The sequence below is a fragment of the Primulina eburnea genome, chromosome 16, assembly GCF_022965805.1.
Source record: "Primulina eburnea isolate SZY01 chromosome 16, ASM2296580v1, whole genome shotgun sequence".
Classification (NCBI taxonomy): domain Eukaryota; kingdom Viridiplantae; phylum Streptophyta; class Magnoliopsida; order Lamiales; family Gesneriaceae; genus Primulina; species Primulina eburnea.
The window spans coordinates 8,930,782-8,956,721 of NC_133116.1; the positions used below are offsets into that span (position 1 = coordinate 8,930,782).

Sequence of the window (25,940 nt, forward strand, 5' to 3'; positions counted from 1 at the left end):
CAATATACTTCCCAATCGAAAACGCAACCAAAACTTGTTTGTTCACCTTCACTTCGGCACAGTCATTCAACCACTGTAGCCTATATGGTTGAGGATGTTTTAAAGTGGGCAAGATCAATTTTTCAACCATCTCAAGACTAGCAACATTGATACAACTTCCTCCATCTATAATAAGATTGCAAACCTTGCCATTGACAAAACACCTAGTATGGAATAAATTTTTCCTTTGGTTAGTTTCTTCTTCCTTGACTTGGGTACTCATTATACGCCTAGTCACTAACGCTTCTCCCACAACTGCCTCATATCCCTCGTCAGGATCCTCTAATACAGACATCTCATCTTCATCCTCTCCATCATCTCCCTCACTATGAGATTCATACTCCCCATAATTATTCAACACCATCACCCTTTTATTGGGACATTGGCTAGAAATATGTCCAATTCCTTGACACCTAAAACATTTAATATCTCTAGAACGATTAATAGGAGTTTCAGGTTTACCTTGCATTCCCTGCTTAGGCACCTCCTGTTTATTGTCAACTTTGGGCTTGACCACTACCTTGCTTTCTTCACGTTTAACAACGTTGGAACGCCAAGGTATTGATGTATTACCAGATTGTGTGGTACGACCAACTCCTCTCCTCTTGAGTTGTTGCTCCACTTTTATCGCCATCTGCACCATTTCATCTAGATCCAAGTAATGTCTAAGTTCCACTTGGTCTTGAATTTCCCTGTTCAAACCACACAGAAAACGAGCCATAGTAGTCTCACTATCCTCATCTATATTTGCTCTAATCATGACTACTTCCAATTCTTTATAGTAGTCCTCAACACTCTTCACACCTTGTCTCAAAGTTTGTAACTTCTTAAACATTTCTCTATAGTAGTGATTTGGTACAAACCTCTTCCTCATTACGCTTTTCATCTCCGCCCAAGTTTCTATAGGCCTCTCATTGCATCTTCTCTTAGTGGTCACTAATTGATCCCACCAAATAAGTGCATAATCAACAAATTCAACCACGGCCAACCTAACCTTCTTTTGTTCGGAATAATGGTGACAATCAAACACAAATTCAACTGGCTTTTCCCATTCTAAATAAGCCTCTAGATCCGACTTACCATGGAACGACGGAATTTTCATCTTAATGCTGCCTATGTTATTATCTTCCTTATTCTCATCATCGTACCTACCACGTAAGGCTCTCTTCTTCCCCTACCAAATCCTTTACCTCTTCCGCTACTACCCCAATTCTCGTTTTGGCTCTCCTCTTCTCCTTCCAAATCATAATCATTCTCTTCTTCTTCAACTCTACCCAAACCTTTAGGCTTAGATTTATTTTCACTAGTGCTAACTTCAAGCCTATCCAACCTCTCATATAAAGGATCCAACTCGGCCCTCATCATTCTACTAAAATGCCCAAATAACGCCTCCATTTGAACCTTAGACAACCCCTGGTTCGAACTCTCTCCTACTTTCCTTTCCATTTTAATTTCAGATTTTGTACCTGCAATAAAATGTTAGTAGAAATAAAAGATTTTCCTCACCCAAATTCTCACAATCACTCCAAAGAAATAACACTCGCACTCAAATGTTTTTCGCTCGAATTTGATAGCTCTCTCAAAGGTATGCTCAATATTTATAATTATATTTTTTTTATCAAACTAACAAGATTCAACTTGTGAACACTTGCAACTGTCTCACTTGGATTGCATGAAAACAAAAACGATAGAATAACACAGAACAAATTTTTTTCCGAGAATTTTGGAATATCAAAATATGATAGAAATAACGCAGATCTTAAAATAGAACAAAGGATAACACAAAACTTGAAACAGAACAAATTTTTGTTTTTTTTTTGGTAGATAAGACAATAGAAACAAAAAGATACCACAGATCTGAGAACAAAATGAAATTTGAGACAGATCTGAAAAAATAACAACAACGATAACTTACTTGAATTCAATGAGCCAAAGCTTTGATACCAAATGATACGAATCCTCGTACGAATGAAAGGCAAGCACGAATATATAAATCGCACCCTCAATTCAATAACAAACAAGGAACGATTATTTTGTCCCGATCTTTTGAAACAAGTAACGATTTTGTGATATTCACCTCTAAGCGATTATAACTTAGCAACAAATATCAACGATAAAACAATTGTATTTCAAACGAACCTTCAAAAAACTTGTTTTGACAATCCGTGCGAAGATCAATCGACAAACGCCACAAAGATGTAATCTTTGATAAGTTTGATTTTGATTTTGAACACAAAGCTTTTGTCTTGTAAATTTGAGAGAAATCTCAAGTGTTTGTATATTAATCAATCATTATTCCGTTCATGGTCTGATACACTGAATATATATTCAATAAAGTATGAAAAAGTAGTGTAAAAAGGCTTAATTAAGATAACAAGCAAATTTGACACGGAAGTTGACAAAAGACCGCGGGTGCGCTGCATACTGGACGGCGGGTGTGGTGTGGCTTCGGGAAAAAAAAAAAAATTTTAATCATAGTCCGCAGGTGCGCCCTGTTTTAGCGCGGGTGCGGCCCTGTTTTAGCGCAGGTGCGCTAGACTTTCGGCAATTGGACCGCGGGTGCGGTCTCTTTTTTAGCGTGGGTGCGCTGGACCTTCGACAATTGCACTTGAATAACATTCCAAAGACCTCCAATATTATTCCCATGATTCCCAACCTCCTCTAATTTAGACATCTAACTTTTAGGACTTCCTTGATAGCTCATCATGAGTCCTTGAAGTGCATCTTTAAACTTCTTGCTTCTTCCCCTTGTTATAGGTCCTTCGGACAACTCCAACGACTCCCATGCTTTCTTTGGTGCTTGATCAACCAAGTTTGCATCACCGTCTCACACAAGTTTTTGTCTTAAATGAAATATTTTTCGTGTTTAATTGATAAGAGTTGAATGAGTGGGTGTCATGTGAGACCGTTTCACGGATCTTAATATGTGAGACGGGTCAATCCTATCGGTATTCACAATAAAAAGTAATACTCTTATCATAAAAAGTAATACATTTTTACGGATGACCCAAATAAGATATCCGTATAACAAATACGACCCGTGAGATCGTCTCACCCAAGTTTTTGTCGAGTTGAATTAGAGTGATAAGACAAGATAGGAATTAAATTTTCATTGGTAAATGTTTTAATATAAATTAATATTTATTGAATGTATTATCAAGTTAATAAATTCGGAGTAGACTAAAACCAAGGTTAGTTTCCTCTTAGTTCGCTTAATCAATTTATTTTCATTGCATTATAATTAGTTTTTGATATAATTTAATTATTAATTTCTTTATAGTAAATAATTTTGAAAATCCCTCATTATTTTATTGTGTTTATTTGTAGCACAATCAAATTCATACTTCCTCGTGAGAACGATCTTACTCAGAGTTGGGTTAATTTAGACGTGACGCAACTAATCGTTACCAAGAATCCAGTCATGTTCATTTATTTCTGTTAGTAAATCAACGAAGGATCTAAGTTGTTCATATTTTTGGCCGAAGCAATTGGTTCTATGTCTGATTTAAATGACTTGCGCTATATGTTACCTTTAGTTATTTATTATTTGTTATGTAATAATCTATTATGATTTAGTTTAATGAAAATGTTTTTTATTTAAAAAGAAAAGAAATAATCAAATATTTGCTTAGAGTCACGTCATTATGTCCCCTTGCCTCGGTGAAAACATTTTACCAAAGCATAAAAAAAATTCACAGATTCTAGATATTTTTACTTTTATAATTATTTTATCCAAAATATAGTACCTTTTTCTATTAAATATTTTTTTGAAAAAAATAGTCAAATATGTAATATTTCACCCAAAGCCTCCTTTATTGGCATCCTCTTTTACGGATATCGTACACAAAATTTATGGACTACTTTTCTCCACGAGTTGCCGACTTTAAAATAGTGGACCAAATCGAACCCCTTAAATTGTCTCCATATGTATCATTATTATTTTCTGTGTTGTTGAGGCTATCTATAATATGCAACGGGTTGAAATAATATATTTGAATATTAAAAAAGTAATAGTTGAATATTTGAATGTTGAAAATAAGAGTTGTAAAGTTAGAAATTTGTGTGTGATGATGTAGGTAACGATATATTTTATTTTTGGATTATGTGTAATGAAACTCTATACATAGATCTCTCATTTGTGAAGAAAAACACAATTGAGTAGAGAGAAAAATATTATAAAGTGTGTAGTTTGATAAATTTTGAGAGTTTGAGATTTTTACTTTTTACCATAAATTTTTACTTTTTCACAACACGTTATCAGCACGAAGCTCTAAAAGTCCTACATACTTTTCCAAGCTCCAAACAGAAGAAAAATGTAACAAAAGTAATTATATTTATTTTACTGTTATTTATTTATTGTGTATTTATTTAATATACAATATAATGTTATTATGAGAAATAATAAAAATAAATTTTTCATAAACTTGTTATAAATCCTGGGAGGATGTTAAGACGACATCCCACACTCCCGGTAAGGAATACGACAAGTATAAAAGCCTATAAGGTTTTTAAACAAAATAAATTATGACACTCATTATAATATTATGATATGATATACATAATTATTTAAACATATCTAATATTATATATACCATATCATTACCATAAAATTATACAAATACATACCTTTATTTTTTTGAACACCAACGGTCATAAATGGTAAAAAACGGCTAGTTTTTGCCCTATAAATATGATCTCACAAACACATTCAATCACTCCAACTTTCTCTTCTTCTCTAAAAATTATTCATCATCAAATTTTTCGAAGAAAAAAGAAGATGGCTTTCTCAAGGATATTTTTAATTTTTTTGGTTATCATACTCACGAGTCTTGTATTTATCGGAGAATATCATCCTCGTGCGTTTTCTTTATTTTTACAAATACTTGTACTTGTTGTTTATCCGTTACTTTGTATTGTAATATTTATTAACTAATAAAATGCATCGTAATTTTTTTAGTACCACCATGTCAAATTTAACAAAGCTCGAATTTATTGCGCACGACATCACGGGAAAGAATTATATGCCATGGACTCTAGATGTAGAAATGCATCTTGAGTCATTGGGTCTAAGCGAGACCATTAAAGAAAATGGCATATGCACGTCACAAGAAAAGGCAAGAGCCGTGATATTTTTGCGTCGACATCTCGACGATGGATTGAAATGTGAATATCTGACTGAAAAAAATCCCATGGCTTTGTGGAAGGGATTAAAAGAAAGATTTGAACATATAAGGGAAGTTATACTTCCGACCGCCCGGGATGAATGGAATACACTGAGATTCCAAGATTTTAAAAAAGTCAATGATTACAATTAGGCGATGTATAGAATAATCTCGCAATTAAAATTTTGTGGACTTGAGGTCACAAAATCTGATATGCTTGAAAACACATTTTCCACATTTCATGCATCAAATATTACTCTACAGCAACAATATAGAGTACGTGGATTTGCGAGATATTCTGAGCTCATCACCTGTCTTCTTGTGGCGGAAAAGAACAATGAGCTATTAATGAGAAATCATCAGTCCCGACCCACTGGATCAACAGCATTTCCCGAAGTAAATGCTGTAAGTAAAAATGAATTTAAACCTCGGAACCAAAATCAAATTCATAGACAAGATTTTGGTCGAGGTCGAGGTCGAGGTCGAGGTCGTGGACGTGGACGTGGACGTGGAATTGGCCGTGGTCGTGGTCGAGGCCGTGGTTTTGAAAATAATAGAGATAGTTATTTTTATAATTCATCTCAAAAGAGCGTCTCAAACCATCCACAGAAAAGGCATCATGAGAATACAAGTATTAATGAGAATCACTCAAAAAAATATGAAAGTTCTTGTTACAGATGTGGTACTCCAGGACATTGGTCCAAAGTTTGTCGAGCCCCTGAGCATCTTTGTAAACTTTATAAAGAATCATTAAAGGGGAAAGAAAAGGAGATCAACTTCACTGAACGCAGTGACCGTTTGAGTGATTTAACTCATTTTGATGCTGGTGATTTTATGAATGATTTCTCTGGAAATGGTCAACATGTTGGTGGGATAGAAATGAACAATTTTGATGCTACAGATTTTCTCAATTATTTCTCTGAAAATGAATAATTTAATGGTAGAATATAAATGTACAATAATTGATTTTTCATGTATTCATGTAATAATGTTTTATTGTATAATTATGATATGTATTATATTTACATATGTATTTTCAGTAATTTTATTTCATTGCATATTTTTTTGAAGTTCAAATATGGAAAATGCTATGAGCAAAGCTGAAGTTTGCATACCCGATAGTAGTACAACGCACACTATCGTCCGAGATAAAAGATATTTCTTGGAACTAAAACCAACAAAAACAACGGTGAATACAATATCAGGTCCTGTAGACTTGATTAAAGGATGTGGTAAAGCATAATTTTTGTTACCTAATGGTACAAAATTTTTGATCAATGATGTTTTATATTTACCACAATCGAAAAGATATTTGTTGAGTTTTAATGATATATATTCTCATGGGTATGATACTCAAATAATGAATGAAGGGAATGAGAAATATATGTGTCTTATCACATATAAATCAGGAAAGAAATATGTGATTGAAAAACTACCAATGCTCCCTACTGGATTGCATTATACACATATAAGTCCCATTGAATCAAACATGGTAGTTGATAATTCTTCGATATTAACCAATTGGCATGATCGATTGGGACATCCTGGTTCAACAATGATGCGAAGAATTATAGAAAATACACATGGTCATCCACTGAAAGACCAGAAGATCTTTCAGAATAATAAGTTTCAATGTCAAGCATGTTCTCTTGGAAAACTTATTATAAGACCATCACCAGTCAAAATCCAAACTGAATCACCAATGTTTCTTGAACGTATTCAGGGTGATATTTGTGGACCAATCCATCCACCATGTGGACCATTCAGATACTTTATGGTATTGATTGATGCCTCCAGCAGATGGTCACATGTATGTTTATTGTCAACTCGAAATGTTGCATTTGCAAGATTACTTGCTCAAATAATAAAATTGAGGAATCAGTTTCCCGATTATACAATCAAGAAAATTAGACTTGATAATGCTGGTGAATTTACTTCCCAGACTTTCAATGATTATTGTATGTCTATGGGAATCATTGTTGAGCATCCTGTTGCTCATGTACATACACAGAATGGATTGGCTGAATCATTGATTAAACGTCTGCAAATGATTGCTAGACCAATGATTATGAAAACAAAGCTCCCTATTTCTATATGGGGACATGCAATTTTACATGTTGATTCATTAATTCGCATCAGACCAAGTGCATATCATAAATACTCCCCATTGCAGCTTGCATTTGGTAAAGAACCAGACATTTCTCATCTGAGAATTTTTGGATGTATGGTGTATGTGCCTATTGCACCACCACAACGAAAGAAAATGGGACCTCAAAGAAAGGTTGGAATTTATATCGGTTATGATAGTACATCAATCATTCGATATCTTGAACCTCAGACAGGAGATGTGTTCACAGCACGTTTTGCTGATTGTCATTTTAATGAGGAAATCTTCCCAATGTTAGGGGGAGAACAAAAACATACCGAAAAAGAAATTACATGGTACGTATCATCATTGTTACATCTGGATCCAAGAACAAAACAATGTGAAAAAGATGTACAACAAATTGTACACTTGCAAAGAATAGCAAATCAAATACCAGATGCATTTGCAGACACAAAAGGGGTAACTAAATCATATATACATGCTGCAAATGCCCCTACTCGAATTGAAATTCCAAAGAAACAAATGGAACATACTCATGATGTCATTAAACGCCTGAAGCGTGGAAGGCCAGTCGGTTCCAAGGATAAAAATCCTCGAAAAAGAAAATCCATAGAGAAACACGATGATCACAAAATAAAGAATGATGTTTCTGAAGAAACACATGATGATCACAAAATAGAGAATGGTGTTCCTGAAGAAACACATGATGATGAAAATGTTCTGTCAGAACCACAAACTGACGAGAATCATGAAATCTCTATCAATTACATTAATACTGGAAAAATATAGAACCGAAAAGATATAGATGAAATTGATGATATATTTTCTTATAATGTGGCAATCGACATCATAAATGATAACGAAGATCATGAACCAAAATCTTTTGGTGAATGTAAAAATCGGCAGGATTGGATAAAATGGAAAGATGCCATCCAGGTTGAATTGGATTCGCTAAATAAACGTAATGTTTTTGGACCTATAGTCCTTACACCTGAAGGTGTAAAACCTGTTGGATACAAATGGGTTTTTATTCGAAAGCGAAATGAGAAAAATGAAATAGTAAGATATAAAGCTCGACTTGTTGCACAAGGTTTTTCTCAAAGGCCTAGAATTGATTATGAAGAAACGTATTCTCCTGTGATGGATGCAATTACGTTTCGGTATTTGATTAGCTTGGCGGTATCTGAAAATTTAGAAATGCGTCTTATGGATGTTGTTACAGCTTACTTATATGGATCACTTGATAGTAATATATATATGAAAATCCCTGAAGGACTTAAGATGCCTGAAGCACAAAGTTCAAAACCTAGGGAATGTTATTCTGTGAAATTACAAAGATCATTATATAGGTTAAAGCAATCAGGTCGAATGTGGTATAATCGACTAAGTGATCACTTGATGAAAAAGGGATATGTAAATAATTCAATATGCCCTTGTGTTTTCATTAAGAAAACAACATCCGGATGCGTAATTATTGCTGTATATGTTGATGATTTAAACATCATTGGAACGAATAAGGAAATTCAAGAAGTTGTGTCATACTTGAAGGAAGAATTTGAAATGAAGGATCTTGGAAAAACCAAGTATTGTCTGGGTTTACAAATTGAACAAAAAGAATGTGGAATGTTTGTTCACCAGACAAATTATACAGAAAAGATCCTTAAACGTTTTAATATGGATAAAGCAAATCCTTTAAGTACTCCAATGGTTGTTAGATCATTAAACATAGAAAAGGATCCATTCCGTCCATGTGAAGATGATGAAGATATTCTTGGTCCAGAAGTACCATATCTAAGTGTCATCGGTGCCCTTATGTACCTTACAAATTGTACAAGGCCTGATATATCTTTTGTCGTGAATCTGTTGGCAAGATTTAGCTCATATCCAACAAAGAGACACTGGAACGGAATTAAACATATATTCCGTTATCTACGAGGAACGACAGACTTGGGAATTTTGTATTCAAAAGATGCTAATCCAAGTATAATTGGTTATGCCGATGCTGGATACTTATCTGATCCACACAAGACACGTTCCCAAACTGGATATGTATTTACTCGTGGAGGCACTGCAATATCTTGGCGTTCACAGAAACAAACGCTCGTAACAACTTCGTCAAATCATGCCGAGATTATTGCACTACATGAAGCAAGTCGTGAATGTGTGTGGTTAAAATCAATGACCCAGCATATCCAAATTTCATGTGGATTATCATTCGATGAGAAGCCTGTGATACTATATGAAGATAATGCTGCATGTGTTGCTCAAATGAAAGAATGATACATAAATTAAAAAGCGACAGAACTAAACATATTCCTCCTAAGTTCTTCGCATTCACCAAGGAGCTTGAGAAGAATAAATGTATTGATGTTCGTCACATTCAATCAAGTGAAAACTCATCAGATCTCTTCACAAAGTCACTTCCTACATCAATATTCAGAAAGCACATATATAATATTGGGATGCGCAATCTACGAAATTTGTGAAGAATTGTTCATGTCAACATCAGGGGGAGTTTACGTGACTGCACTCTTTTTCCCTTACTACGGTTTTTATCCCAATGGGTTTTTCCAAGTAAGGTTTTTAACGAGGCAGTACAAAACACGTAATGAAGACATCATCGTATCATGATCATCATCACAAGGGGGAGTGTTGAAATAGTATATTTGAATATTGAAAAAGTAATAGTTGAATATTTGAATGTTGAAAATAAGAGTTGTAAAGATAGAAATTTGTGTGTGATGATGTAGGTAATGATGTATTTTATTTTTGGATTATGTGTAATGAAACTCTATAAATAGATCTCTCATTTGTGAAGAAAAACACAATTGAGTAGAGAGAAAAATATTATAAAGTGTGTAGTTTGGTAAATTTTGAGAGTTTGAGATTTTTACTTTTTACCATAAATTTTTACTTTTTCACAACACAACGATATTATTATTTCAATTAAAATGAAATTTTAATATAAGATATTTGTTTTTAAATCTCAAAACATTTAATTATGTGTTCGGTTTTTGTCAGATCAAAACTTTCTCTATAATATATGAATACAAAAAATAAAAAATGCACTCAATGTGTCCACGATTTTTTCTGGATGAAATTCAGTACAAAACATTGAAAGTTGAAACATATATATGATTTTACAGAACAAATTGGTTTAAATATGATCTCAATAATAAAATTTTGAGCATAAAATTGGAACACATATATTAATATCAATACTTTATACACTTGTTTGTGAGCAAAAATATCATGTGTTAATACGTGAGCTGAAAACGTTAAGGCTGCGTTTGGTTGCAGGATAAAATAAACTAATGATTAGTAAGTAAATGATAAAGAAAATGATTGTTGTATAAATGTAATATATGGTAGTATGTTTGGTAAGATTTTTAAGTATAGGATAATCTTGAAATTTTTGATGAAATGACAAAATTGTCCTTCCTCTTTTATTTTTCTTGTTCCACTCCGATGACGGCGGTCCGGCGGTGGCTGTGCGGTGGCGTCCGACGAATTTCCGGCGAGGGCGGCGACGGTCCGGCGAGGGCGGCGGCGGCAGTCCGGCAGCCGAGGTGGTTCAATAGCGGTAAAGGAAGAAGGGTAAAATTGGAAAGAGAGTAGGGATAGAGGGGAGATTAATAATCCTTCGGAGGAAGGAGGTATTATTTATCACACATAATACCACCTAATCACTTGTAGGAGGGATTGAACTGGATAAATAAAAATCGTACCAAACGCAGGATAAAGTGTGATAAAATAATCAATCCTACATAATCCTATCTACCAAACGCAGCCTTAAATATCATATATTAATACTATATTTTTTATTTTTTATATCAATTTTCATTCGAAAAAATGTGTCATTGATAACAAAAAAATTTATACATATTTGGTATTCATAAATCTTATATTAGTATCAGATCTAAAATCTTTAATACTCAATATCATATATTAATAACAGTTTTTGAAATTTTTATACCGAATTTTCGTCTGAAAAAAAAATATAGTTAATATCAAAATTTGTTATATATTTTTTTATACTAAAAAATCATATATTAACGTCAGATCTAAAATTTTAATATTATGTACTCAATTTAATCCGAAAATATAAACGTGGATAGAAGGATTGTGTTAGTGAACGATGAAAGAAAAACACATTGATGTCCTTCAATATTTTTCCATAATGAAACTTTTACTTTTCAATTGGTCCAATGGAAGCACTCAACCACGCTTACGCTGCTGATCCTATTTTCTTACATTGTTGAATGCGTGGGGCTATTCTTCAGACACCAAACCCTTGCCTACTCGTACGATTTCCCAATTGACAGTCAACTCTCTTCATACGCGAGATTATCACTACTTTTCTCAAGATTATGAATTTTTTGAAAACTCGAGAGATTTTGATCCGGTGAACCCAAAAACGATGCATGATTTCTTCATATATTCGAGCTTCTGTATATTCTGTGTCATCATCTTATCCGAAAGATCTTCCGGCGCCGATTACCGATATGAAGCCTGCAGCGTACCGGTCCTTTGTGGTGGCCTGAACATAAGCTTTCCGTTCTATATTCAAGGCCTGCAGGAAGCCTACTGTGGATTCCCTGGATTTATGCTAAACTGCAGCGATCTTGGATCCCCAGTTCTTGAATTACCCGGAAACGAATATGTAATCGAGGGAATCTCTTATAGAAACCGGAATTTTCGTGTGATTGATTCAGCTGTTTTAAACTCAAATTCCAGCAGCTGTCTCCCAGGAATTAGAAACAGCACGCTTTATACGCGGCCCCAGTTCGATTATGTAGATGCAACACATCTCCGTCTGTTCGGAGACTGCCGGGAGAAGTTAACTAATGATCTGTCTAGGTACCAGGTTGACTGTGGTAACTGGGACTTGGCATTGTATGATGATGGTAGAGATGAAAACTTGATCAGAATTGCGCTGGAAGATTGCCCAAGAAACGTTCTGGTGCCGGTGGATGGGGCCGGCCAATCGGGCGGTGGAAACGGCGGAATTGGAGATGTCCTCGAGGTTGCCAAGAAGGGATTTGAATTGAACTGGATAGCAGCCGATTGTGACGCATGTGAAATAAGTGGTGGGAGTTGTGGATTTAATGAAACTTCTTATAAATTCATGTGTTTCTGCCCTGACAGACCTCATTCCGCGACTTGCAAACCTGGTAAGTTCTTTTCCCTTTTCTTCAGTATATTATTTCAGATACATCTCACCTGGTGTAGCGTAAATATGGCCGTATCACATACTTTAGGCATTAATCAATTAATTATTTCTACTTAACAGAATTAGCTAAATTGAAATTTCTAAAAAATTCTCATAGAAACTATATATATATATATATATATATATATATATATATATATTATTACAGCCTCATTTTCATGAGCTGACGCTGATATGGAGAATTGCGCCGCGATTTAATCTATATTTTTTTATATAAAATATTCTACACTCTTAGTTTTTGCAATTATATGACCATATTGATTGAGATGTGTGTGGATAAAGTCATTTTTTGAGTCACAAAAGGTGATCAATTTGGCTTTGTCCACTATGGGGAGTTTAATATCTTGACGAGTGAGTCTCATGTGAGACCGTCTTACAGAAAGTCATTTTTTTAGTCACAAAAGGTGATCAATTTGGCTTTGTCCACTATGGGGAGTTTAATATCTTGACGAGTGGGTCTCATGTGAGACCGTCTCACAGATACTAATCTGTGAGACGAGTCAACCCTACTCATATTTATAATAAAAAGTAATACTCTTAACATAAAAAATTATTTTTTTTCATGGATGACTCAAATAAGAGATCCGTCTCACAAATTCGAACCGTGAGAACGTTTCACACAAGTTTTTGCCTATATTGATAAAGCATATTTCATGGTTGATGATGGAATATGACTTTGATTTTTGCATATACTCTGTATACTTGCATGTTCCACCGAAAACATTATTAAAAAAAATATATCATTAAATTAGTCTGACCTCGTTTCCTGAAAGTTTCAAAATCATTAGTTGATATTAACATCTCTTTATTACATACAACATTGATTTTTTCGTTATTTACATGGGTTTGAACTCATATATGTCCCCTTATTAGTCGATGTTATCGTTTTAAATCAAAATCCAACAGTCAGTCCTATCTAAATCTGTTTACAGTAGGTCTCTTGTGATACAGTTTCACGAATCTTTATCCATGAGACTGATCAATCATGTTCATATTTACAATAAGATGCATGTCTCACAAAATTGACTCGTGAGTCCATCTCACAATAGTTTTTGTGATATTTTTAAGTTTGGAAATCCTTTAGGTTATGTATGGATGGAAATATTTGAAATCAATTGTTTAATAATGCGACAATCGAACGAATCACAATATAATTCAAATTTTTGGAATATTAGAGTTATTTGAAATCCATTGTGATATATACAAATATATTGTAGATAACTAAGATGTAGCATTGATTTTATTTGTTAAGGTTATTCAACAATGAAATTTAATTTTAAACTAATAGATTTTAAATGAACCGATCCAAATATGTGGTTTTTTCTCCACCACCAATCTTCAATACATGCTGAGGAATCCATTAGGGTCTATGCACAAAGCATGGGTCAATTAAAAAATAAAATAAAATAAAATTGGGCCTGAGTAGTTCTCCTGGTGCATGCACCATAGCCAAGGCCCATTTGTACTATCGTACAGCATCATTGGATAAATCAATAGAGATTATTTTCATCCGTACACCTTAATACTTCATGCAAGAGGAATTGCATATGTTTATTTTTATTATTATTCTTGTTTTTTCCCTAAAAAATAATGATTACCAGTGTAGATCTACTTGTTGTTAATAGATCGGGTTTCTGTAGATTTTTTTCATTTTATTTTATTTTTTAAAATTTTGTTTCTTATTTTTGATATATTATAGTTTGACCTATGTTTTTTTTTACTTTAAATATATCTTTCAATTATTATTTAAAAATTATAATAAGAGAAGCATTTTTTTTTTAAAAAAAAATATGTTTTATAAACAATTTAAAAAATCTTGTTCAAATACATACTTTTTTTTTCATTTTATAAAACGCTAAAACGTTTAAAAAATACTTGTCCAAACAGATTTTAATCTCTTACCGTGTCTCTCGTCGAAATATTTTTTAAAATGTTTGTAACAAAAAGACCAATATTTTAAGGTCAGATATCTCCGAATTTTCAATTGTTGGCTAATATTGGACTAGACTGGCTGCTCTCCTCTCATCTCTATTAAAGACTCTTGTATTTTAGTTCTTGGATTCTTTTTGAGTGAGTTTCATGTGAGACCGTCTCACGGATCTTAATCTGTGAGACGAGTCAACCCCACTCATATTCACAATAAAAAGTAATATTTTTAGATTAAAAAGTAATACTTTTTCATATATGACCCAAATAAGATATCCGTCTCACAACTACGACCCGTGAGACCGTCTCACACAAGTTTTTATCATTCTCTTTTATCTCAACTTGATCCGTTGTATATAACAGCATCAATAGGTTGCATTAAATAATTTAATCGTTTATGTATATCATCAAAATTATTATTAATCATGCGCGCGCACAAACATATATATGATTTATGAAAAGTAGGAAAACTGATATAGTAAGTTGGCGTGAATTGAATTTTGATCGTCAAGTTACTCACAATTATGTTTTGATAGAAAAACTTAGCTTATTTAGCATTTTTGATCATATTTTAAAAATGAACATTTATATGACGTCAGTGTTGTTAATGCACCGATGTGATGACGCAAGACATTACTGACATGTTATGCTTGATAATAACATCTAGGAAAAAACTTAAAGAAACTTTCTTTTACACTAAAACTGATTGCTTTATACTAACGATTGATTAGAAATCCAAAATACTATTTAGGCCAAGGTAGAAAATTGCTACTTTTCCAGTACATTTATACGTAACTCTTGAAATATTTCATGATTATTATTATTATTATATATATATATATATTATTATTATTTGATGATCACCAGTCAATTAGCATAAGGAATTTCTTCGCTTTTACGTAAAAATTTCGTTTAACTTGTCGGACGGAGAGGGAGTGGGCCGGAGTTGTGCTGTCATCGTCAATGGAAAAAGCTAATTTAATGGTTGAATGCATAATATGAATGGACACTTTATTTATTTTTTTTAAAAAAACAAAACATATTTTAATATTACGAGACAGTCAGAGTATTTTATATATGTGAGATGTGTCGATTGGGTCTATACTTAAAGTAAAAAGTAATATTTATAATATAAAAGTAATATTTTCATGGGTGTGGTCGGATAATATATAGATAACACAAAATTAACTAATGAAACGGTCTCACAAGACTTTTACGAATAAATATTTCAATGGAATAACATAATTATCCAATAATTATTGAATAAGTCTACAGTGAGACGGATTGATTCGGTCTATATTTATAATTACTTTTTCATTAATCGTACCAGGTTAGATATCCGTGTCAAAAAATTGACATCTGAGATTGTACAATATCTCTTAAATTTTTTATAATCCTCAATTTTTTTTTACAAACTAAATGGGAAAATTAAAAGTTATCTTGATATCACCAACCTTTTTCAAAGCCTCCCAACTTTTCGTTTTTTTCTAATCTTATACGAGACTTTGATTTTCTTTTTTTCTGATCGTAATTCATCGCATGATAAAGTTTAAACATAATATTTGACACGAAAAATAATAATAATTCCATATAATCAAATTTTTTATATTCCAGATATTTTATAAAAAAATTGATTTATATGAGAATTTATAATGCATTTTCTTGTATGATCATCTAATTTTGTAGTTTTTTTTAACTCATGTCACAGTCAATGGTCAATTATGTAAACGACCCGCAAGTCAAGTTGATAATGACAGCGAAACTTGAGTGTTCCTAACCTCAATCTGACCATTTCAAACTAATTTAAGCAAATAAATAAAAAAAAACAATAATAATTAAAAAATATATATATCATTTCAAGTTTTTTTTTCAGATTATATTATTTCTAAATTAATTTTATTGGGTTCGGTCAAGTCAACTACGGCGTTTGTAGCACAAACAACAGCTGTGTTACAAAAGTAAGACCACCGGAAGATAAAAATCTTGCCTCCATTTTCCCTTCTCTGCATGGCCTTTCCCAATTTATTCCTGTTCTTCTTCGTATTCCATGCTCTGCTTCTCAACTTTTCCGATGCCAACAACTGCCCCAAATCCTTCCCTTGTTCAGAACTTGGGCTCCTGGAGTATCCCCTCACCGGGCTCGAACGCCCCGACTGCGGGTTAATCGGGGTTGCTTGTAATACTTCGGTACCAATGTTTAAGATTGGGGATAAAGGGCCGTTCTACGATGTTTTGGATAATATTTCCGCAAATAAATATTTTGTTCGAGACGTATCCCTTCGGTATAATTTGGATCGCAGTAGTTGTTTTTCTTTCAGCAGTTTTCCTCTCTATATTTCTCCCAATATTTCATTCGTAATATCCCCAAATCTCACCGTCTTCACATGTGACAAGCCTTTCTATGATAGGAGTGTGGAAGAGCATTTCAAAGATTACAAAAATTACTCGCAATGTTCAGGCTTTGATGTATATTATAGAAACCCAGAGGATGGAAATCCTACTAGTGGGGCTGATCTCCCTTTACGATGTCGTTCGATTCAAATGCCTGTGTGGAATCGTTCTTTGAATTGGAGTGATGGCTTGTTCAAACTGCTTGCTTATGAATTTGATCTTGAGTGGCATGTTGAACAAACTAAAGGTCGGTGTCATATATATGTTGTTCTTTACTTGCAAAAGGAACCAAATTTTATGCTAACATATAGAGTTGTTTTCTTGGCGAAAAATTCAATGCTGTTGTTTATTTTTGCTTCTTCTTGAGTAACCCCCCACTGGTTTGTTTGGGATATGCAATCACTAATTTTTCTTACCTTAGATTTGGTTGCAGGGAACAAAAAGAAGATGAAAATAATAATAGCCGCAGGTATTGTCAGTCTGATTACCGTGTTTCCATCTTAGTATTCTGGTTTCCAAACGTTAATGAGTCTGATTTGTGGTACTTAGCTATACCGGGAGCTGCATTTTTCATGTGCTTGTTGGCCTTTTTAATCTGGCGAAACAAGAAACGAGTCACAAATGCCTACCGCCTATGGAGAAACGTATCCTCGGATCCCTCCTCAAAATCAGATATTGAAGGCGGAAGCTTATACTTCGGAATCCCTGTATTTTCCTACACAGAACTCGTGGAGGCCACGAATAACTTCGATTCCGCCCGAGAACTCGGCGATGGAGGCTTTGGAACCGTATATTATGGTACTAAAAAAGTTTCTCCTTTCTTCTCAGTATGTGGGATAAGTCCATTTCTGCAGTTTCCAAGTATAGTTTCACTAATCTGTTTATAACTAATGACTAGGGAAACTCAGAGATGGAAGAGAAGTCGCTATAAAACGACTCTACGAGCATAACTACAGAAGGGTCGAACAATTCATGAACGAGATCAAAATTCTTACATGTTTGAAGCATCCAAATCTCGTTTCTCTCTACGGCTGCACCTCCAGAAGAAGCCGAGAATTATTACTCGTTTATGAGTACGTTGAAAATGGAACCGTAGCCGATCATCTCCATGGCAAAAGAGCTGACGAATCCCCACTAACTTGGTCCACTCGCATGAACATAGCCATAGAAACAGCAACTGCGCTAACTTACCTACACAAATCAGACATAATCCACCGCGACGTGAAGACGAACAACATATTACTCGACGGAAACTTCTGCGTCAAAGTTGCGGATTTTGGGCTGTCAAGACTCTTCCCAATCGATGCAACTCACGTCTCCACCGCTCCTCAGGGGACTCCAGGATACGTCGATCCCGAATACCATCAATGTTACCAACTCACAGGTAAAAGCGATGTGTATAGTTTGGGGGTCGTGCTAGTCGAGCTCATATCATCCATGCCTGCAGTGGACATAAACAGACATAGACATGAAATAAACTTGGCTAGCTTCGCTTTAAACAAGATTCAGAAATGTGATTTCGAGGAACTAATCGACTCATCTCTTGGGTACGGCACTGATGCCGAGGTCACGAGAATGACCACTTCCGTGGCCGATTTGGCTTTCCGGTGTCTGCAACCGGAGAAGGAGATGAGGCCGTCGATGGACGAGGTGTTGGATTATTTGAAGGATATTCAGAATGGGGATGAGTTGATGTTTGAGAACGTGAAAGAGGAAAATGGGAATGGAAAGATGCTTCATTCTCCGGAGACAGACGAGGTTATCTTGTTAAAGAACAAGAATTTGACGTCACCTGTTGCTGTTACAGATAAATGGATTAGCAGTAGCTCTACCATTGAAAGTTCCATCGAATGAGATTTTTTTTTATACTTCATATATGTATATCTCTATATGTAGAATGTAATATTCGAAGAACACCTTTTTGAATAAGCATGTGAAACGATTTTACGGATTTATTTTCGTATTTATACATTAGTTTGATGAGTGAGTTTCATATGAGACTGTCTCACGGATCATAATCTGTGAGACGGGTCAACCCTACTCATATTCACAATAAAAAGTAATACTCTTAGCATAAAAAGTGATACTTTTTCATGGGTGATCCAAATAAGAGATCCATCTCATAAATACGATCCGTGAGACCGTCTCACATAAGTTTTTGTCTAGTTTGATATATGTATATCGATATATATCATTTTATATGGATAAATCACCATGTCATTTTGATTATAATATTATAATTAGCTTAGAATCTCTCAATTGATATGTTATTTTTATTTTATTTTTTACTTCTTTGACATCAGATCCAATTTTTCTTGGGACTTCTACATGTTGATTCGTCTTTGTTGACTATCATGAGAATAACCATTCATATCAAGATTTAATAATGATTCGATTTGCTAGAATAAAAAATAAGATGTGTTTTCTTGGTTTTGATTCACCGATGAATTTATTTATTTTTTATTTTGTATATTGTTAAGGTTCATCCGTCTCACAGATAAATATTCGTAAAATCGTCTCACAAGAGACCTACTCCATAAATATATAGTTTAAGTTTCATATGTAAATATATGAAAAGATTAATTTAAAATTTTTGGTTTTTTTAAAATGTGAATAATATGGTTTAAACATGATTTATGTAAAAATAAAAAATCATAAGGTTATGTTACTCAATATTTAAATTTCTAAATCTTTTTTCTCCAAACAAAAAATAATTTCTAAATAATTATAATTTCAAATCATAATAACCAAACACATGGTTAATTGTCGCGTAATTATTTAAAATACTAATAATAATCGTGAACACGTTTACTCGACTGTGGTACATTTGGCGCCAATGCTTCCTCCTCCTTTCATCATTATAAAATGCAGCCCCGTCCAACACTCGCCATTCCTCGCAGACTCCCATTTACTCACTGCATTCGCTCTCGGTCACAACTCACATAGACGCACGAAACTTGGCTGCCGATTTGAATCTGGTAATTTCTGGTTGCGTTTTCTTGTAATTCCAAATTCCAATTCCAAATATGTACTATAATAGACTTTGTTTTATGAACGTAGGAGGAGATAGAAGCTGGATTTTGTTTATTTTTCACCGGTTTTTTTTTTTTTCTGGACTTTGAATTTTCTGAATTCTAGAGACAGATAGCGAATAGATGTAATTCGATTTTATTTGTTAACTTTTTTATTGCTGGAATGCATCGGAATTAGCTGGATAACAGATGCTTATGAGTTTGTTGCATTTTTACCATTGATTTGCTGATATATATGTCCATAAAATTTGTTATTTACAGGTTCTCAGTTGTAAAAACTATTCAATGGCTGCTTAAATCCTCTTCACTGTTCGCGTTGTTGTGAATTGTGTTATATCTTCTTGTGATTTGTTAGAGGTTAAAAATGATACGCGGAAATTAGCATTTGAGCATTATATCTCTCATTCTCTTCTCTTACTTTTAATATGTTAAATAAGGATAATCATTTTCGATTTCTTACCATGTTTGCGAGTCTGATAGAAAATGTCGGGTACAGCTTCTTTTCTATGTTGGTACGGACAGCCTAGGGTTCTATTTTACAGTTTTAACTTCAATTGTGGCTAAAATTTAGCTATCTAGTTTTATAATTCCTTTGATGATTGATTTAGGAGAGAATTTTAGTTTTCATTGTCAAATCTTGAAGAAATTCTGTTCTCTTGTTTGAAAATTTACCTACTACCCTCGGCTGTCATGGCTACACAAAGTTTGTTAACCATATATAAAATCAGTATAAATTCCATTTTTATATAGAACTCTACATGCATTTTTTTATCTTCTTTGACCGCAGTCCTTGTTTTTTTTTCATGTAGCTATTTCTGAGAAAGTACTTAAAATTGAATTCTACATTATCCAAGTTTTGTTTCATACAATCATGAAGTACCAAATATATGAATTAATGGTGAAGTGATTGGGGCATTCCGATACTAGTGAATTTTTGTGCATACTTCTTGCTTGGAAAATGAAAATATCATCTGAATTTGTTTTCTTCATCCAGTCTTAACAATTTCATTTCAAAGTACTGGTGTCATGGAAAAGCGGGTGAAACTTTCTGTATGAGTAATCTGTACTTTTTTGTTCTTCCCAATCATTAAGATGGCAAAATATTATGATGGTAAAAGGGGGGAAAAGAAGAAATCAATTACTATTTTCCTAATTACTACTATGGAAGTTCATAGATGGAGGATACGGAGGCAATGGTGGAAGGAGGGCCTCTTGAACAGGTTCCAGGAGAAGAAAATGAGTCAAGAACTTTGAATTCTGAGCAAATCGAGATGGAGATTGCTCAGATTCTTGACAAGATCAATAACTTTACTCAAATGGTAAAATTCCATGTTAAACAAGAGAGTATGCATGAGCTTTTCAAGAGAATTATTTGCTTCAATTTTTTTAATTTTATTTTTTATGTTTTTAAAGCTTGGAAGTGTCAACTTCTTAAAGAGCTTTTTAGAAAAAGTTTCCCCTTGTGATTTTTTGAAGGTATCTGAGTTGCTAGATTCGGGGAAGTTGATGCTGAAGGAATTGAGTAATGAATTTGAAGAACGGGTTGTTTTGTAAGGGATTTAAAGTAAATTAGGTTTTTTAAATGACCAAAACTAGATTTTGATTGGTATTCTGAATTAAGTCTTTGGCAGAATTCACAAGGAGCAAATGGAAAAGTGGCAAGAGGAGATCAAGGAACTGCGTTTGCTGGATGCTGCAAATGAGGAGACTGATGCACTTTTGCACAATGCCAAATTTCTACTTCAGAGCATTCCAGGTGGAACCTCACAGTAATGAATGCCATGAGTTGAAAACAAAATTATTACAGATTTATATATCAGCAGTGAGATTTTGGTACAACCCAAGAACCTGTATTAGCATTATATGTTAGCACATCATAGTAACAAAATTTAGATTGGTTCTTGATACTTGTTTGTATTCCTTATATGCATTAGTGACTTCGATCTTGCTTTATTCCTGAGTAAATGAAAGAGAAAAAGCAAATAGTGTTAAACATGGAAGAATATGATTTTGGTAGGATATGCGCATTAATCATTATCTACTTCTGGCAATATATGCTAATGATTGAGGCATATCAATGTAGAATTAAGCTAGGCATTGCACTGATTAATCTCATCATAATCCAATTCATCTTTTGTGGAATTTTATTTATCACAAGTAACATTACATTTTACTTTTAAGGTAGCCGACTATAACACATTAAAGTTGTCAAACTATTTTTTTGAAGCATCTTTTCAGTAGTGACTTTAAAATGTCAAAAGATTTAGTAGTCTATGCTAGTACAACAGTTTCTACTGCAGAAGGCTGGATTACTTGCTCCAAATGCTCCCCTTCATCTTCCCATATTTCAGGTATTGCTTCTCTTAGATTGTGTATGCTGTTTAAGGCATAATCTGCACCTGGTACTAACGTTGATCTCCCCACCTGCATTTTTGTATTTTATTAGAAATTGACTGTATTTTCTCATAAAGATAGGAAGTTTGGTTAATTAGATTCTTGGTAAATTTTCGAGCTTACTATTACTGTGTGAAGCCCTGCTGCTTTTCCACTGGCAATGTTCCTAATGCTATCATCGAAGAATATCTGTAAATAAAAAAGTGAGTTATCACACGTCCTCAATTTATCACACGCAAAACAACATTTCACGAGCTATATTTGGATACTGACTGTTTTGCATGGATCAACATTTGCAATGCGAATTGCTTCTTCAGTTCCTTGTAGAGAAGGTTTGCATAGAATTCGAGGCTTCAAACTGAAATCTTGATTCTCGACTTGAATTGCATCTTTTCCCTCTTGGGCAGAAGGGTTGAGAGTTTCAAAACATATGACCCCTTGGAAACAGTCTTCCAATCCCAATCTGCTAAGAACTCGGGCTGCATGTGCTTGGTCCGCATTTGTGAATATCTGCATCCGAACCCATAAATTTGAACAATTAGTGGTAGTTGGTCGGGCCTATGAAACCAAGTTGCCCTGTCTGTGACCCAAGACTATGGTGCAGGATATAGTGAGTGATTGACCTTAGCCAATCTATGGGGTGGGATTCTTTAGGTTTCGAGTCGGACCAGGGTGCCACCTTTTTAAAAAAAAAAATGGGTCCTGTTTCACTCTTATATAGTGTGAGTCAAATTTGTATACACAGCTGAGTGATATTTGAATGTGTTGTCGACACTGGAGGTTTTCGTAATATATAATGATAAACCTGTTCTGAGGTTTCATCTCAAAATTGAGTGATCTAATTGTTTCCATTATTTGATTTTCTAAAAAAATATATAAAATGTTCCACTTTGTAGTGGAAATTGACATACTATTTTTCTTTGGGGCATGGAAAGAAGTAGATTCCTGAGAAGTGGATCAGGTTTCAGCAGATGATAGGGTAATCTTCCATGGACATAAGCATGAAACTCATCGTTATCGAATTCATATCCAATCATCTGCAACAACCCAAAAAAAAAAAAAATCAGAAAAAGCACCCATTAGTTTCCTACAATTTAATATCTCACATCAATTTTAATATTTCTCTAAATTTTTTTTTTTGATTTAGTAATTTTTCGAAATATATTAACGAATTCATTGCTGAATAACATGTCAGATAATTGGTTTATGTCATTTTCATGTGTAACTATACAATGTCATGGAATAATTCGTCCAACCAATACAAACAAGCATGATATCACAATTTTATCCTACCTTGAGCCCAGCCATTGTTGTACCATGCTCTTTGTACAACTCCAAGCACATACTTGCAACCTCACTTTCTTCAATATGCAGGTGGTGCAACATGTATTCTGCAAAATTGAATCACAAATTCATAATCACTGGGTAATCACATCTTCCCATAATCTCTGTTTTCGTTAACAAAATCGCCATTAATTTGTGATGATCTACAGTCAATTTCATACCTTCTATATTTCTCCTACAAGCCAAGTTGATTCCCAAGCTCAAGGGGTACAAAGTGTCATCCATATCTAACAAAGACAGTGAAATTACATTATTTTTGTAATAAAAAAAATTCAAGAAAAATATTAGGGTATGATAATTACTCACCAAATAGGGCAAAATCGTATTTACCAACGCTGGACTTTCTATTATCTTCCATTTTCAGTTCCTAGAAAATCAAATTTCATATTTCTTATCATAGAAATTAATTATCACCAATGTATATAAGAACTCAGTGAAATTAATAATTCTTGCATAGAATGAAGAAAGTGAAATATTAATTAATTGAAAAAAAAATAGTATACATACCTAATTTGAAGCTTGATTTCATTACGAGGCTTGAGGGGTTTATTTATAGTAATGGGGGATTAGATGTAAAGGGAACTCCCATGCCGACATCAAATTAGAATATATTAAAGGTGACAAGTACCATGTAAATGCCGAGGCCATTGGCATATCTTGTCCATACGACAATTCTTTTACTTGTCAGTTTCTCAATAAAAGAAATTGGTTTTTTTTAAAAAACCAATTCTTCCACAATTTTGTTAATCAATTGATCATATATAGATTATAAGGTAAAAACTTATGTGAGACGGTCTCACAGATCGTATTTTGTGAGACAAATCTCTTATTTGGGTTATCAACGAAAAAGTATTACTTTTTTTATGCTAAGAATATTACTTTTTATTGTGAATATCGATATGGTTGATTCGTCTCACAGATAAAGATTCGTGAGACCGTCTCACAAGAGACGTGACGTGATTAATTTCATTATTTTCGTTTTCATTCTCGGTACTTCAAATTTTCACTAGGGCAGGGGGAAAGTGATCAACTTTACTTTTGTCAAATATCAATATAATGGTTTCATCTGTTTCACGTCAGGTGCACCTAATGGGATATATAGGTGATATCGTCGATCATGGAATATACAAATATTCTCGATTTTTAAGAAAAATCGAGAACTCATAATTCCAAGCTGCGTAAAACTAACCACATAATAAACATGTTTACTTTGGCAAAAACTTGTGTGAGACGGTCTCACGGACCATATTTTATGAGACTGATATCTTATTTGGGTCATCCATTAAAAAATATTTCTTATCATTCGTAAGAACGTATCACAAGATACCTACTCATTTATTTTTATGATTTTGTTACAAAATTATTACCGAATTACTGAATCGAATTCGAACTAAACCAATATGTCTCAATATACACAATTCTGATCTTTTTTTCAAAAACAAAAAAATTAGGTGAGCAACAAACAATTGAACACAAATCCCAAAAATTAAATTCATACGATTTATTACTATTAACATGCCTAGTCGATGCTCCGATTCACGTTGGCTATTTTTTTAAAAAATATCAATCAACGTTGGCTCCAATAAATATTTGTAAAATGGACCATTAAATAATAAATTAAGTGTTGACTGCACGGTTAAAAGAAATCAGTGGATTTAGCAATAAAAGATTAAATGGAGGACACCTGTGAGGACATGTTTGTTTCCACTTGTGATTTGATTCTTCAGATGGCTAAAGAAATAGGAATAGAGGATTTTAGATAAGAATATGTATGGATTGGTATATATTCTTTGATACGTGCAATTTGGGGTATATTATTAAAATATAATAACTAATTATTCTATTCCATTGTTCATTGTTTGGCTTTAATCAACATCTCTCTTTTTTTTAAAAAAAAGAAAGTTAAAAAAAAATAATCTCCTTTTTTCCTTCCATTTGAAAGGGAATGTACAAAGACAATCTATAGTTTTATAGATATATAGTTTGACAAAAACTTGTGTGAGACGGTCTCACGGGTCGTATTTGTGAGACAGATCTTTTATTTGGGTCACCCATGAAAAAATATTACTTTTCATGCTAAGAGTATTACTTTTTATTGTGAATATGGGTAGGATTGACCCGTTTCACAGATTATGATCCGTGAGACGGTCTCACATGAGAATCACTCATATAGTTTTTTCTCCATTTTGAGATAATGAAGAAATTTTTTCTCTATCTTTTCCAATTTAAATTTTCTAGGGTGGATTTTAATGTATGTTACATAGGTTTTTTTCCCGTCACACGAGTCACGTAAGAGAATAAACGTACCAAAT

General features: G+C 33.6%; 3 protein-coding genes across 8 annotated transcripts; 2 read left to right on the plus strand and 1 right to left on the minus strand.

Annotated features, from left to right (window-relative positions):
• The first annotated feature begins 11,506 nt into the window (after window positions 1-11,506).
• LOC140815918 (LEAF RUST 10 DISEASE-RESISTANCE LOCUS RECEPTOR-LIKE PROTEIN KINASE-like 1.2) lies at window positions 11,507-18,832 on the plus strand. 4 transcript variants are annotated; one of them, XM_073174955.1, is made up of 4 exons: window positions 11,507-12,482; window positions 17,280-17,327; window positions 17,408-17,656; window positions 17,757-18,832. In XM_073174955.1, exons 1-4 carry the CDS (start codon window positions 11,729-11,731, stop codon window positions 18,710-18,712), a joined length of 2,007 nt encoding a protein of 668 aa, XP_073031056.1. In that variant the 5' UTR covers window positions 11,507-11,728; the 3' UTR covers window positions 18,713-18,832. The 4 variants fall into 4 exon arrangements, with proteins under 4 accessions (XP_073031056.1, XP_073031057.1, XP_073031058.1 ...); XM_073174956.1 differs by having other exon boundaries at window positions 17,292-17,327; XM_073174957.1 differs by lacking the exon at window positions 11,507-12,482 and adding an exon at window positions 16,030-17,105.
• Window positions 18,833-19,685: 853 nt separating this feature from the next.
• Window positions 19,686-21,842, plus strand: LOC140817200 (uncharacterized). 3 transcript variants are annotated; one of them, XM_073176840.1, is made up of 4 exons: window positions 19,686-19,836; window positions 21,066-21,209; window positions 21,367-21,440; window positions 21,522-21,842. In XM_073176840.1, the coding sequence occupies exons 2-4, from the start codon at window positions 21,066-21,068 to the stop codon at window positions 21,661-21,663; spliced, it is 360 nt and encodes a 119-aa protein (XP_073032941.1). In that variant the 5' UTR covers window positions 19,686-19,836; the 3' UTR covers window positions 21,664-21,842. The 3 variants fall into 3 exon arrangements, with proteins under 3 accessions (XP_073032941.1, XP_073032942.1, XP_073032940.1); XM_073176841.1 differs by lacking the exon at window positions 19,686-19,836 and having other exon boundaries at window positions 20,215-21,209; window positions 21,512-21,640; XM_073176839.1 differs by lacking the exon at window positions 19,686-19,836 and having other exon boundaries at window positions 20,333-21,209.
• A 163-nt stretch (window positions 21,843-22,005) lies between these two features.
• LOC140817199 (uncharacterized protein C24B11.05-like) lies at window positions 22,006-24,130 on the minus strand. Its single transcript, XM_073176838.1, has 7 exons — window positions 23,935-24,130; window positions 23,790-23,855; window positions 23,578-23,675; window positions 23,196-23,321; window positions 22,558-22,794; window positions 22,408-22,473; window positions 22,006-22,314 (listed from the first exon to the last, which is right to left on the minus strand). Exons 1-7 carry the CDS (start codon window positions 23,984-23,986, stop codon window positions 22,162-22,164), a joined length of 798 nt encoding a protein of 265 aa, XP_073032939.1. The 5' UTR covers window positions 23,987-24,130; the 3' UTR covers window positions 22,006-22,161.
• Window positions 24,131-25,940: the final 1,810 nt, after the last annotated feature.

Bases quoted from the DNA above. Each gene is read 5' to 3' on its own strand.
- LOC140817200 (XM_073176840.1), top strand. From the start codon at position 21,066: ATGGAGGATACGGAGGCAATGGTGGAAGGAGGGCCTCTTGAACAGGTT. The intron at 21,210-21,366 runs GTAAAATTCCAT...GATTTTTTGAAG, and splicing joins TCAATAACTTTACTCAAATG to GTATCTGAGTTGCTAGATTC. The intron at 21,441-21,521 runs GTAAGGGATTTA...AGTCTTTGGCAG, and splicing joins TTTGAAGAACGGGTTGTTTT to AATTCACAAGGAGCAAATGG.
- LOC140817199 (XM_073176838.1), bottom strand. From the start codon at position 23,986: ATGGAAGATAATAGAAAGTCCAGCGTTGGTAAATACGATTTTGCCCTA. The intron at 23,856-23,934 runs GTGAGTAATTAT...TGTCTTTGTTAG, and splicing joins ATACGATTTTGCCCTATTTG to ATATGGATGACACTTTGTAC. The intron at 23,322-23,577 runs GTAGGATAAAAT...GGGTTGTTGCAG, and splicing joins CAACAATGGCTGGGCTCAAG to ATGATTGGATATGAATTCGA.
- LOC140815918 (XM_073174955.1), top strand. From the start codon at position 11,729: ATGCATGATTTCTTCATATATTCGAGCTTCTGTATATTCTGTGTCATC. The intron at 12,483-17,279 runs GTAAGTTCTTTT...TTCTTACCTTAG, and splicing joins TTCCGCGACTTGCAAACCTG to ATTTGGTTGCAGGGAACAAA. The intron at 17,657-17,756 runs GTACTAAAAAAG...ACTAATGACTAG, and splicing joins CTTTGGAACCGTATATTATG to GGAAACTCAGAGATGGAAGA.